Source organism: Volvox carteri, assembly GCF_000143455.1.
Source record: "Volvox carteri f. nagariensis unplaced genomic scaffold VOLCAscaffold_5, whole genome shotgun sequence".
In the NCBI taxonomy this organism is placed as follows: domain Eukaryota; kingdom Viridiplantae; phylum Chlorophyta; class Chlorophyceae; order Chlamydomonadales; family Volvocaceae; genus Volvox; species Volvox carteri.
The window spans coordinates 1106914-1119695 of record NW_003307548.1 but is presented as its reverse complement, the minus strand read 5'-3'; the positions used below and the strand labels follow the sequence as shown (position 1 = coordinate 1119695).

The 12782-nt window shown below is 61.2% G+C and overlaps 1 protein-coding gene across 1 annotated transcript; it reads left to right on the top strand.

Moving 5' to 3' along the window:
• Positions 1-504: 504 nt before the first annotated feature.
• VOLCADRAFT_87388 (uncharacterized protein) lies at positions 505-12380 on the top strand (the record flags this gene model as incomplete). Its single annotated transcript, XM_002947189.1, has 18 exons — positions 505-547; positions 602-963; positions 2479-2596; positions 2995-3284; positions 3533-3699; positions 4029-4209; positions 4660-4862; positions 5113-5186; positions 5322-5535; positions 5844-5967; positions 6189-7110; positions 7355-7746; positions 8059-8211; positions 8337-8636; positions 8900-9028; positions 9351-10034; positions 10490-10541; positions 10804-12380. The coding sequence occupies 18 exons, from the start codon at positions 505-507 to the stop codon at positions 12378-12380; spliced, it is 5985 nt and encodes a 1994-aa protein (XP_002947235.1).
• Between the last annotated feature and the right edge of the window lie 402 nt (positions 12381-12782).

Genomic DNA, 12782 nt, shown 5'->3' with positions numbered 1-12782 from the left:
TCGCAAAAAAACAGATGACCGTCGTCGAGCCCTGAAGTGCATAGGCCCAGCTCTTGAAATCACCACCACAAGTGTCAGTCAGCCAAATAATGTCCTCGTTGGGATTACGAGGCCGCTCAAACCCGGGGGGACACCAACGGCATCGATCTTATTGGTGGACTTGGTGCGCTTCCGTTGCAGGTTGGCGGTGGCATTGGGGGTGGCGGGGGGCAGGAGTGTTGCCGGCTGCTGTTCGGGAGCGGTGGTGTTGGGGGTGGTGGGCAGGAGAGGTGCTGGCTGCTGACTGGGACCGGTGGCGGCAGTGTTGGCTTGAGTGTGCCTTTTCTTCTGTGGAGGAAGGGCCACGGTGCTGGCGTTTCCGGAGGTGGGAGGTGGTGGTGCTGGGAAAAGTAGACCTGGAGAGCTTCACCGGCGCTGCCCGATGGCCCAAGTAACGGCTCTTCCGCCTCAATATATGTTGCTGGGGGATCTGCGCTGGGACGCTGCGTGGCATTCCCAAAACACATGCAATTCGTCTTCCGCCGCTCCGCAGTCACAAAGCCTGCAGGTACGTGCGGCACGCTCACCGTCACTGGACCTACTAACCCCTGTTTTCCAACAGCCCAACCTGAAGCACATAAGGATTTGGGCAATCGCTGGGAGGGCCGGCCTCCGCGTGAGGGAGCCACCCAGGGTGCGCTCAATCACAGGGCGGTGTTCCCATCCAATTATGGTAACCTACGGGAAGATCTTCTCATCCTAGGTGTACGCCAGACTGATATCGAGCCCGTGCCTAATATGGAGTCCGTCATGGAGATAGATGATCAGCGCGGACTTGCGCAGATCGTATACAACATCTGGACGAAGCTATTAAACAGAGCAAAGCGCCGGACCCCTCACGGGTCCTATTACTGCTGTCACCATTCACTGGTATATGAATGTCGGTCACTTTCCAACAGAGGCGACGCACGTGATAGCCGAGTAGTAAGCCCGAGCTCGCTTACCCTAGTTATGTTTTCTCTCGCATGTTGTTGTTGTTGTTACAGGGTGGTACAGCTTCACCAGTGGCCTCCTTCCCGAGGCAGTTCCCTGCTCTCCCCTGCTAGAGGGGCACCCTAATCCATTCACCCCATCCGACTTCAGAGTGTACTCTTTGGGTTCGGCAACTCACCACCAGCATGTTGTGTTCAGAACTCTTTTCTTTTTACCCTTTTCTTTCTTCTTTGGACTACGCTATAACTCGCTGGCTCGTCTGGGCCTTACGAGCTCTTGCGAGCTTGCAACATGACATATCGGTACGCGCTGATGGCAAAGTCGGTTGGACCCCTCCAGTGAGGCTTCACGTTCAACGCCGGGTGTCCGCGCGGCCGTGCTTTATGCTATGTGCGCATTCAGCCTTTTGCTTCTATACAATTGAATACTGTAAATTGTAAACTGGCCGAAAACAGAGGCTGTGGCACGAAGAGTAGCGCTCGTAATGCTCTGAAGCCTAAACAGAAGTGCACTGTTGTATTTATAATAGCATAACCTCTTGCCATGCACTGACTGGCGCCAGGCCGGGGGTTCGGACGCGCCTGACTAGATTCTACTGGAGGGCGATTATGGCACACTGCCCCATTCTCCCATTCATAAGGCGTCATAGGTTCCGTGGCGATAACTTTAGCCACACTGTAGGCAGTTAAGTTACGAACAAAGCATCTGACGCAGCTCTTGCGGCTCTGCTGGATAACGCTCATGCACCTTTCGACGCTTTGGATACTGGACAGACCACAGCATCAATTCCCTCCATTTCCTTTCATCCACGGCCATCGCCGTGGAACGCGTGATAGTCAGATGGCCTTAGCAATAGGAGCTGATGAATTCTGCCGAGCCTCCATCCGAAAATGAAAACGTTTCTGTTGTACGGGCGTCGTCGTAGAAGGATCCTTTACAGACATCATATTTGCTTGGGTTCTAGATAATATAGTTTGCGTGTATATAATTTCGGGGGCATTATAATAAATCATGCGTTTGTAGGACTGTGTTCTGCGGGTTCCTTGACTAGTTTTAACGCTTTCTGGACAAGGTACTACTGTATTCATATTCAAGAAACACATCTGAGAAAGCATCGCTTAATTTTTTGGCCTTTAAAACTTGTATAACTCAACGACACGATGAAGCGTGCGCGCTCCCGGTATACTTAGAAACACTTTTTGCATGGGCCAAAAGCTCCCGTTGTAGATCTTCTTACAAAAACGCCCATCCTGCCAAGCGGGGATTCGCTATATGGCCAAAGCCTGGACTAGGCACAGTGTTGCTGTCCATGACAAGCGAACAGCAGATTAAGTATCACCCCGCCAGGGGACGCATTCTTCACGTTAACAGACGGCGATGGGCTCGACTTGCTCAAGCCAACGCACAGACAAGGTGGCGCCAGCACCAGCGTCTGCCGCTGAACCCTTCCAATCAGCTGGAAAGTCCCCCGACAGCAGTGTCGCGCCTGGCACGCCCGCGCCGCAGCGCAGCCCCACGCGACCCAAGCTTCCCCCGGTGGACACTGTGAGCGCAAGGGCCCTCATAATTCCTCAGCCGGAGTTGCCCTCAGTAACTAAGAAAAAGCTGAAAAGCGTGTTGGAAGGTGCGGTGTCTGGCGGTAGGGAACGCAGCTGCAGCGCATCGTGGAGGCAAGGCCACGGCTTTAGGGAGAAAGAAGCGCTGCCACACCCAGAAAACTCTTTTCCATGCTTTATGGTCCACATCGTCTAAATGCTTCCCCTTGCAAGATGTCCAAGCAAAGACTTCTCTCCTCTTCCACCCGCTCCGAGATCACCTTCCCCCTTCCGCCCGCCTGCAAGACACATCTCCACTGCGTTTGGAGGCCAGAGAACAGCGCAAAACGCAAAGATACCTACCTTGCGACCCCCGGAATCCCCCAGCACACACCTAGCATTTTTCCCACGCCTTCTCATCCAGGTCTTCAGTGTTTATTCCTCAGGCCTCAACCGCCCAAGCCTCCCCTTCCACGCCTGCCCGCAGCCGAGCCTGAGCTCCCCCCTGCCCTGGCCACCGTGGGCAAGGGCGTGTCATTGCGGGGGTTGCGCAAGTTGCGAGCCGCTATCCGCAAGCACTTCGGCGACGACCGTTACAGCAGTGTGAGCACCACCGATGTGTGCCAGCAGTGGGTCAAGGTGGTGACTGCCCCCGCGGGTAGGTGCCGCCTGGTGGAGCTGCCGGGGCTGCTGGACCCCACGGAGGGGGATGTGGGCCGCCCCATGTACTTCATCAGCCATGCGTGGTCCAATAGCATAGAGCTGCTGTTCAGGAAGGTAGGCAGAGGTGAAAGCGGGAGGGTGGGCGGGGCCGGGGGCTATAATGGTGTGCTTTGGTTGTATGATGGATGCAAGAAAAGTGGGCTGAGGACTAAAGTCCTGTCCTATGGGTCTCTGCGCGAGGGTTTGCAGTAGTGGCCGTCTGGAAGTACCTCGTTTACAGTATTGAGCTGCGGTTGGCCCTGCTGGCTTGCGTGTAGACCGACGCCCTTCCTCTGTTCTCCTCCCCCTCTTCTGTCCACCAGGTGTTTGACTTCCTGGCCTCCGCCGACGACAGTACCCGGGTGTGGCTGGATGTGCTGGCGGTGTGCCAGCACGAGAGCAACCCCGCGCACAAGGCGGACATTGCGGCCTTTGCAGATGTGGTGGCGGCATGCAGTGGGGGCACCCTGGTGGTCATGGACCTCACACGGTGGGTGAGGGGTGGGTGGGAGGGTAGATGGGCTGGCTGAGGGAGATCTTGGCGCACGCAGCTTGATGGCTAGGTGGGGTGGCTTAGTGACTGGGTGGCTAACCAGATATCGGGTGCGATGGAGTTCTGGAGTGGAGGAATGTTGGGGGTTGCAGCTTCGGCCTCAGACTCCCTTCACTCTCGCCTTGACTAGTGCCTCCTTAACTCCTTACATTAGTGCATCCTCGATGCCTCTTTCGTGGGTCTTTCCTATTCATCCCCGGCCCTCCTGCCTCCCACTTGCTGCCTCCTACCCTCCGGGTCTCCCTCCTGAACTCCAACCTTCGCAGCTGCAACCCCTCTACTCGCGCGTGGTGCGTGTTTGAGTGGGCCCACACTCTTGCGGCTCACGGCCCTGACGGACTGCACATGTCCCTGGCCCCGCTGGAGCGCGCAGCCGTGTTTGCGGACTTGGACGTGGAGAGGGCCGAGTGCTTCAGACCGGCGGACAAGGAGATGATCATGCGAGAGGTGGGAGGGGGGGAGGGGCGGAGGGAGAGGAAGAGGCAGGCAGAAAAGGCTCCGCTAGGCTGAGGAGGAGGGTGCAAAACATGGATCGCCACAGACCTGCTGGAACGGCGCTGGGGCTGGATTAGGCAACCAGCTTGGGCCTACTCCTGCAGTCCAACGTTGGTAACCTTGCTGGGTGGGTGGGTGGAGTTTCCTGGAATGTTTACCTGGTTCTGTGGTTTTTTTGCAGCTTGCTGCGGGGTTAGGTGTGGCCTGCGATAGGGGGAGCGCTTTTTCATTCACTTGTTCCTTTGGCTATGTAAGTCGCACGATGAGCTTAGCAGGAGCTGCCTAGAGCCATGACACAGCGCGTGTGTTGTGGTAAGCCAATGCAACCCCAAGGAAAAACGTGTGTGCGTGTACGGGTTACGTGGCCCCCCTCTCTCTCTCCGGGGCCCCTTCTCAAGTCAGGTTCGTCGCCAGCACGGTTCGCCTGAGGCCTTCAACTCCAAGCTCAAGTTGCAGCTGTTGCTGGAGCCGCTCAGCTATTCGGTGGACCTCCGGAGGCTGCAGGACAGGTCCCGGGACACGGCCTGGGAGTTCAGTGAAGTGGAGAGATGGCTGGAGGGGATGTGCTCCCGGGCAGCAGGGGCAGCAGGGGGCTGCAGAGCCATGTGCGTCGTGTCGGGTGGGTAGCTGTATGGGGGGAAAGGAGGGCGGCAAGGCGAGTGGGCGGCGAGGCCTTTAATCGGGGTTGCTGCGAAGGGGCCCAGCACCCCCTCTCACATCACATGTGCCCGCGCGCGCGCGCGTGTGTGTGTGTGTGTGTGTGTGTGTATTCGCATACCTGGCTTCCCTCCGCGACACAATATTGCAACAACTGAACACTGGATGGCCTCCTCGACCTACCCCACTTCCTTACAGTGTGAAGCTGCTCCCCATCTGCGGCACCCGGCAGTCTCTCTCCCCTGCTCCCCTCCGACCACCGTGGTCGAGAGGTCGGTCCCGAATCGGAATGGACACCCACTCTTACCCAACCTCCTTTTTCATAATCTTCATTATCCATTCGCACACTAGCACATCCCATCCCCGCCCTGGCCACCCGCCTGACGACCCGCGTACTGCTGGCCCAGGTGCTGGTGAGGGCAAGAGCACCATCTCCGCCGAGCTGGTACGCCGCCTCACATCGCCCACAGCGCCCCGAGCCTCCGCCGCCACCCCTAGCACCGGTGGCTCAGCTCTGGGCACCCACATCACATGTGCCTACCATTTCCTCAAGTACAACGACCAGCGGAGGCTGGACCCTGTGAGGGTGATCAAGACCATGGCATTCCAACTGGCGTCCAGGTGGGGGAGCAGGGCGGTGAGGGTTAGGGCGGTACGGGACGGGACAGGATGGGCTGTACGGCGGGGCGCGTGGCCCTCTCCATTACCGCAATCCGACCCGTGGCAGTTTCCAACATTTCGTCCCGCGCCGCTAAGGCGGGACCGGCCTGGGGCACCGAAGGGTACCTGCAATCAGAGAAAGCTTAGGACCACCGTGAGACGCGCTCCAGGGACCGCAGGAGTTTGGTGCAGCGCGACACGGCGGCCCGGCAGAAAACCTTGCGCCGCCTCACCGCCACATCAGGCCCCCGGCCATACGCCCCTGGCAGGATTCCCTCGGTCTGCTCTTCACTGTTCGAGTGCGATGTGGCGGAGGTAGCCCAACTCACGGATGTGGACCGGGCCTTCGAGCTGCTGCTGCTGCGGCCGTTGCAAGGCGTCAGACAACCCGTGGTGAGCTAAGGCGAGAAACGTTGCCGGTTCCCTCTCCCATGCCTATTGCCTGGTCAACTTTAAAATCCCTCTTCCTTCGTAGTCTGTGTACTTAGTGTGCTTTGTGCGTATGAGTATTCGCGACGGGCTAATCCCCATGGCATGTCCCGTAGCCGTCCTAAGGCCGTTCACCGTGCCTCTTGTCGGGGCTGCTGCACCGCAACCCCGTTCGGATGTCCCAGGTTATTGTTCTTGACGCGTTGGACGAGGCGGAACCGGTGCCCTTCACCGCACCAGCCGCCCCTTGTGCTGCTGGCAGCACATCTGGCGCTGAAGGTAGCGGCCCAACACCCACCGCCCCCGTCGCTGTGGCCGCCGGCATCCTCAACGGCGGTGGTGGCGGCGGCGCCGGTATCGGTGTCTCTCGCTATCCCGTTCTTTGCGGCAACCGGGCGCTGCAGCTGCTGACCAAGCACCTGCAGCGGCTGCCCCCGGAGGTGAGATTCTTCGTCACCACCCGCCCTGACGCCGCCAGCGGCCAGGTGGTTCCTGCCCTGGAGCGGACATTCCATCACCAGGGCGGCTCCATCTATATGAGGCCCTCGCAGCTCGTGAAGTCACTGGCACTGGGGGCCAGCGCCGAAGGGCGCACTGCAGCCGGCGGAGGTGGCAAAGGCGGAGGCGGCGTCATGGTGTATCACACCGTCGTGAAAGCTTGCCTTGGGGGTGAAAAAGAAGAGGAGGACGGAGACACGTCGCCATCGGCGGCCGTCGCCAGCCCCGACGGCGGTGGGAAGAGCCGCCGTGCTGGTGGCGGCGGCGGTCCGCTGCTGGCTTCCCTACTGGGTGGAATGGCCAGCCCGCTGGCGGCTAAGGCAGCAGCGCTGATGGGCGGCCATAGCGGCGGCGGTGCCGGCGCCAACCTTACGGCGCTGTACCGCGTGTACGGCAAGGTGTTTCGCAAGGCGTATGAGTGGTACGACTTGCGGAAGCGTATGGACGTGTCCAAGCTTCTCAATGTGTTGCTGGCTGCTCAGGAGCCCCTATCCCAGTCGCTGGTTCAGCAGCTGGGTCTCGGTCATGCGGTACCGCTGCTGCCCGGCTTTCCGGTGCTGTTCTACGTGGACGAGCACCACCTGCTCACACTGCACAAGAGCCTGGCGGGTGGGTAGCCCCAGGAGGCTGCGGCGGCCGGCGAACGTAGGGCAGTGTGGTGCGTTGCGGTGAGGTGTGGAGTCTGTCCAGGACTCGCGAGTGCAACAGTAGCCGCATTGCGTATTCCAGAAACTTTCCACGGATCCCACATGTCCAAATCCACGCACTCACCTAGCCACCCACCCATTTAAGCTGCAGCACCTCGGACACCCGTTGCCCCTCACGACCGCCTGTTACGCGACTGACTCCTCAGACTGGCTGCTGCTGGACGCTGTCGTGGGTTCTGGTTCCGGTGCCAGCTCAAGCCAGCTAGATAGCCGCCAGGTTTCAGATAAGAGCATCATGTCATGTGCCAACCCCACGGCCTCACCCACGACTCCGACCGCTGCCAGCAGCACCACCAGCCGCAGCCTCCTTAGCCGTCTGCACGGCAAAAACACCACGACTGGAAATGCGGCGAGTGGAGGCGCTGGCGGCGGCGGCCGTGGCGGTGGGGGGAGCAACAGCATCTTCCAGCGGTCTCGGCCCTCCCCGGCGTCCCGTGCGGCACTGGAGGGTGAGGCTGTTGCTGCTGCTCAGGCGCAGGCGGCGGCTGTGGCTGCGGCCAATGCGCCCAGCCCCTCCTTCAGCATGGACCTGGCGCAGGTGGGTGGGCGAGGGGGGAGGAGCCGCTTTCCTGGGCCCTATCCTTTCCTCTTACCCCCTTGGCCCTTCGAGGTGTACCTTTCTGTCCTTGACCGCCCCATTCCTTCCCGGCTCTCACCCGGGTGTCCACCCAGCCAGCGGACAGTGGTTATTACGTGTTAGGGCCTTATCCCCCAGTGTCTACCTGGAGTCTCGTGTTCGGATCCTGTCAGGGCCTGTACGGCGCTTTGTTCCTGATCCCCTGCACCCTCTGTTCTTCCTCCCTCGTGCTTCCCCCTCTCAACCCCGCCCCTCTACTGCCCGCTGCCTCAGGGTCACCTGCTGTTGGGTCGCTACCTGACCACCACCCGCAACACCAGCCCCTCCACCTACTGCCTCAAGTACCTGGTCACCCACCTGGCGGCGGCGGGGCCACTGGCGGCGGAGCTCCTGGATGACGTGGTGTCCAGCTTCGGATTTATTGAGGTGGGCTGGGACGGGGAAAGGACTGCGTATGTATTGTACTGTGGTGCACCAACCCTTGCACTGCCCTATCCTCTTCCTCGCCGTCCCCATGGTGCCATAACCGACCTAACCAACCGCACCCGCAGGCTGTGTTCGCTCGTGGCTACAGTGCCAATGTGATTCGTGCATTGGGAACCATGGGCCACTCGAGCCGCCTCAGCCGTGACGCCCTGCGCTGGCTCCGAGCCAAGCAGCACGACTTACTGCTGGCCACCTCGGGGACTGCTGGGGTAGGCGCGGGAGATGCGGTGCTGGGTACGGCACTGATGAGCCCCATTGGGTCGGAGCTGTACCGGGTGGCTCTGCGTGCCGCTAACCAGGGCTGGCGGACGAGGGTTGCCGTGCCATCATACGACGAATGGCCGGCGGACCAAGCCGTACTCAAGGTGCGTGTTTGTGGGCTGCGGTGTGAAGGAGGGAGAAGGCGGGCCTGCGCTTGGCGAGCAAGTCTCTTGTGTGTATTTCGGCACGCGCCGCCGTGTCTGCCTGATATTCCCAGCCTTGGCGCCTACAGAGGCTAAGGCCCTTGCCGTGTGCTGCTGCCCGGCCGCTGCACTGCCCTTTTTCCCTAAGGCCACTAAGCGGCTCTGTGTCTCCGCTGCGCCTGACCCCTTCCTGTCCCCTCCCCCCTGCCCCCTGCCTCCCCAAGGGCCACACGGGCAATGTGACATCAGTGGTGTTCTCTCCGGACGGCCGCCAGCTCGTGTCCAGTAGCGGGGGGGGCCACGAGCTGCGAGTGTGGGACATTAGCTCCGGAACCTGCTGCGCCGTACTTTTGGTAAGCACGAATCCGGTAGATGGCTCCGGAGAAAGAACGGGGCATGAGACACTGCACGTGTTTTGATGGCTTCGTTGGCTTAAAAGGGTAGTAACCTGCACTTGCATCTCCCGCCCACGTCCTCCTCCGCCACATGACGCGTGCGCGATGAGATGCGAGTGATGATTATGGTTGCTGCGCTTACCAGCACCATGCTTGGTTGTACCCCACCACTGCGCAGCTCTGTACCCCTACCGCGATCCGCTTAAACAGGGCTCACCGAGGCCGCCGCTCTACCCCTTACGTTACCCACATGACGATATCTCTGCATGTTCCCCTGCAGGGTCACAAGGCCGATGTGACCTGCCTGGCCATGAGTGCCGACGGTCAGGTCATAGCCAGCGGCAGTAACGACATGACGTGCAGGTTGTGGGATGCTGCCACGGGGCAGTGCACCGCCGTACTGTCCGGTCACACAGCCGCAATCACCGGAGTGGCCTTCAGCCCCCCCGAGCGCGGCAAGGCGCTGAGGCTGGTCACCGCCTCCCAGGACGACTCCTTGAGAATGTGGGCACCAGCGCCCAAGAGACCCGCAACTGCGCAACAACAGCAACGCGGACGCAGAGGCAGCACGGGCGGCTTGGCACCGTCACCACTCAACCCCGCCGCGGGCCGCCGGGACGAGCGCCAGCGGCAGCGCCATTCCAGCGGTGGTCTGGAGATGGATGTGGACGTGGCTATGGGGCTGGCGGTCCGAATCAGTGGTGCAGGCGGTGATGACAACGGCAGCAGCAGCAGCTACACGTGTGTGCAGGTGCTCCCAGGGGGGCAGGGGGGGCTGCAGGGGGTGGCCTGGGCACCTGACGGCAGGAGGCTGGCGGGGGCGCATGGCGCGGAGGTGTGGCTGTGGGCACTGCCGGCGGGCAAGATGGCGGTGACGCTGAGCGGTCATACAGGCAAGGTGCTGGGGATTGCATTTAGTCCCAATGACGGCGGACGGCGGCTGGCGAGCTGCGGTTGGGACCAGGTGGGAGGACTTGGGAGGGACGGGGCACGCGTTGGGGGCCAGGCTAACGGTGCTGAATTGGCACCAGGTAGAGAAAACGATATCACCTTGGCAAGCTCAGGAAAGTGGTGGAGTCTGGGCAATAATCAGGTTGGTGATTATGTTGGTGGCCAGGCAGTGAAGCCTTCGCTAAATGCCAGTAGCCAAGTAGGTTGGGGCTGGTTGGCCGGCAGCTTCTCGCCGATTACGCTGTCGAGCACCACAGCTGCCTCGTCCGTGACCCTCTCGACCTGCGTGGTGGTCGCGTCGGTGAAAGAAGGTATTGCAGGCTGTGGCCCCCCACTGTAACCCGTTGGCTAGTTCCATTACCCACTGCCCTTGGATGTGTGTTACACCTTAAGTTGCATGTCCCATTCCAGGCGAACGACGCAGCTGCGGAGAAACTTCCCCAATGCCACTGTACACTGGTGCTGCAGGTGATACGTCTGTGGGATACTAGGACCAACCAGTGTGTGGCGACAGCTACAGGTGCGCGAGGAGGCGAGAGGGAGAGGGGCCTCTGGAGGCGGGGACCGGGTAGCTGAGACAACATTCTCCTCGTGTCCTGTATTTGCCGCAGGAGGGGAGCTAGGATGTAGGCTGCTGTGAGTAAGGGGAGGATTGCCACCTTAGCGTGCCATCACGGGTGGCCTCGTACGTCGTTGGTCAGTGGGTTCAACCCCACCATACTCCCTCGCTCCTTCAGTTGCCCATTCGATCTTTAAGCGTCCTCACCCTCGCCCACATGCAGGCCACTCCGAGCTGGTCCGCTCCCTCTCCTGGAGCCCGGATGGCCGCCGCCTCGCCTCCGCTTCCTCCGACAACACTATGCGAATCTGGGATGTAACACCCACACTGGGTGGAGGTGCAGCCACCACGGCGGCGCCTGCAGTACCCGTGCTGTGTACGGCGTTACTGCGGCAGGCCGAGTGGATGACGGCGGTGAGCTTTAGCCCTGACAGCCGCGCATTGGCCAGCGGAAGTGTGGCCAAGGAGCTGCGGCTCTGGGACGTGGCGGCGTGTGAGGCGGAGTTTGCGGCCACGTGCGCGTCAACAGCGGCAGCTGCCGCAGCTGCAGCGCTGCGATCCACTCCCAGTTCCCGGCTCCAGGGTGCAGCCACCACTGCCGGCAGCGGCGGTGGCGTTGCAAAAAGCACGCTGGACAAGATGACACAGAAGAGCCTCAAGACATTCAGCACGGTAGAAGCTGAAACGGCTGCTGCCATGGCTGCTGCCACTGTGAGTGCCGTCGCACACACCGCCGATGTCACCTGCATCGCGCTCAGCCCCGACGGCTCCCTGCTCGCCACGGCCTCTCAGGACAAGACGCTACGGCTGTACGACAGCGTCAATGCGCGCTGGCTGGCAACATTATCAGGTCATGATAGCTGCGTGACGTGCGTCGCATGGGCGCCGCCACCGCCAGCGCCACCCCTGCCGTTGCGCCCCAGCCAGCGGCAGCTCGCCTCCGTCTCCCATGACCTGACGGTGCGCATCTGGGACATAGATCTAGGTGATGGATCGCAGCCGGTTCAGGCGACCTGCTCCAGAACCCTGTACGGCCACACGGACCGTATCCGCAGCGTGGCTTGGAGCCCCGCCGCCAACGGCCATCTGGCCACCGGTGCAGAGGATAACCACGTGCGGCTGTGGGATACGCTTTCCGGAACCTGCCTCTCGACGCTGTGGGGTCACAGTAACTATGTCACTTGCGTGGTGTACTGCCCAGCGGACGGCGGCCGTACGGTGACGTCGGCGTCACAGGACGGCACCATCCGTGTGTGGGACACGGCCAGCGGCCAGGCCCGGCGGACCCTGCACGGCCACGACCATTACGTCAACCACGTGGCCTACTCGGCGTGTGGCTCACTGCTGGCCTCCGGAGGCTGTGATAACTCCGTGAGGTTGTGGGAGCACGTCAGTGGCAAGTGCATCGCGGTGCTCACAGGCCACACGCACTTTGTCAACTGCGTGGCGTTTGAGCCGGTGGCAGTGCAGCGAAGCGGTGGTGGCACCGGTGTCGGCGGGCCCAAGGCCGGTGGTGCTCTGTTCCGCCGACTTGCCTCCGCGTCAACCGATGCCACTGTCCGGGTGTGGGACCTCAGGGCGCGGCGGTGTGTGGCGTTGTTGCAGGGCCACTCTGGTCCGGTGCATTGCGTGACGTGGGTGCGGGGCCCGGTGGGCCGTGCCGCTGCAGTTGCACCCGGCGGCAAGAGTGGCGGCAAGGGCGGGGTGTCCCAGCAGGCGGTCGCTCCTCCTGAGGTAGCCAGTGGTGCAGCGGATCACAGCATCAGGCTGTGGTGCGAGGAGGCTAGAGCGGAGCAGTAACGGGGACCAGTCCACACCTGGCAGCTGCATCGGGAGGAGGACAGCAGAGAAGGGGTGTGCGCTGGGAGGCGCTCGCCACCCGCGATGCCCAGCCGCCAGCGGTTTCGGCCCAACTGGCCAATTTGTGATGCATGAGGACGACACAGGACCATACAGTGCTATGTATCGACTTGGGGCTTGCCGGAGCATTTCGCGGGTGCCTGACGCCTTAGTGCCATACGTGTAGTCCGTAGGTGCCAGTAGTCCGTAGGTGCCAGTTTAGCTATGAAGGTGCTTGCGACTCGTATTTGCAGAAGCGGTCTGCGTGCAGCGCCAACAAATAAATGGTCGGGGAAGCCGGGTGGGGAACCTGTCGAGAGATTTGTCCACAACGGCAATTTGGTAGATTAAAAGCGACAGCGA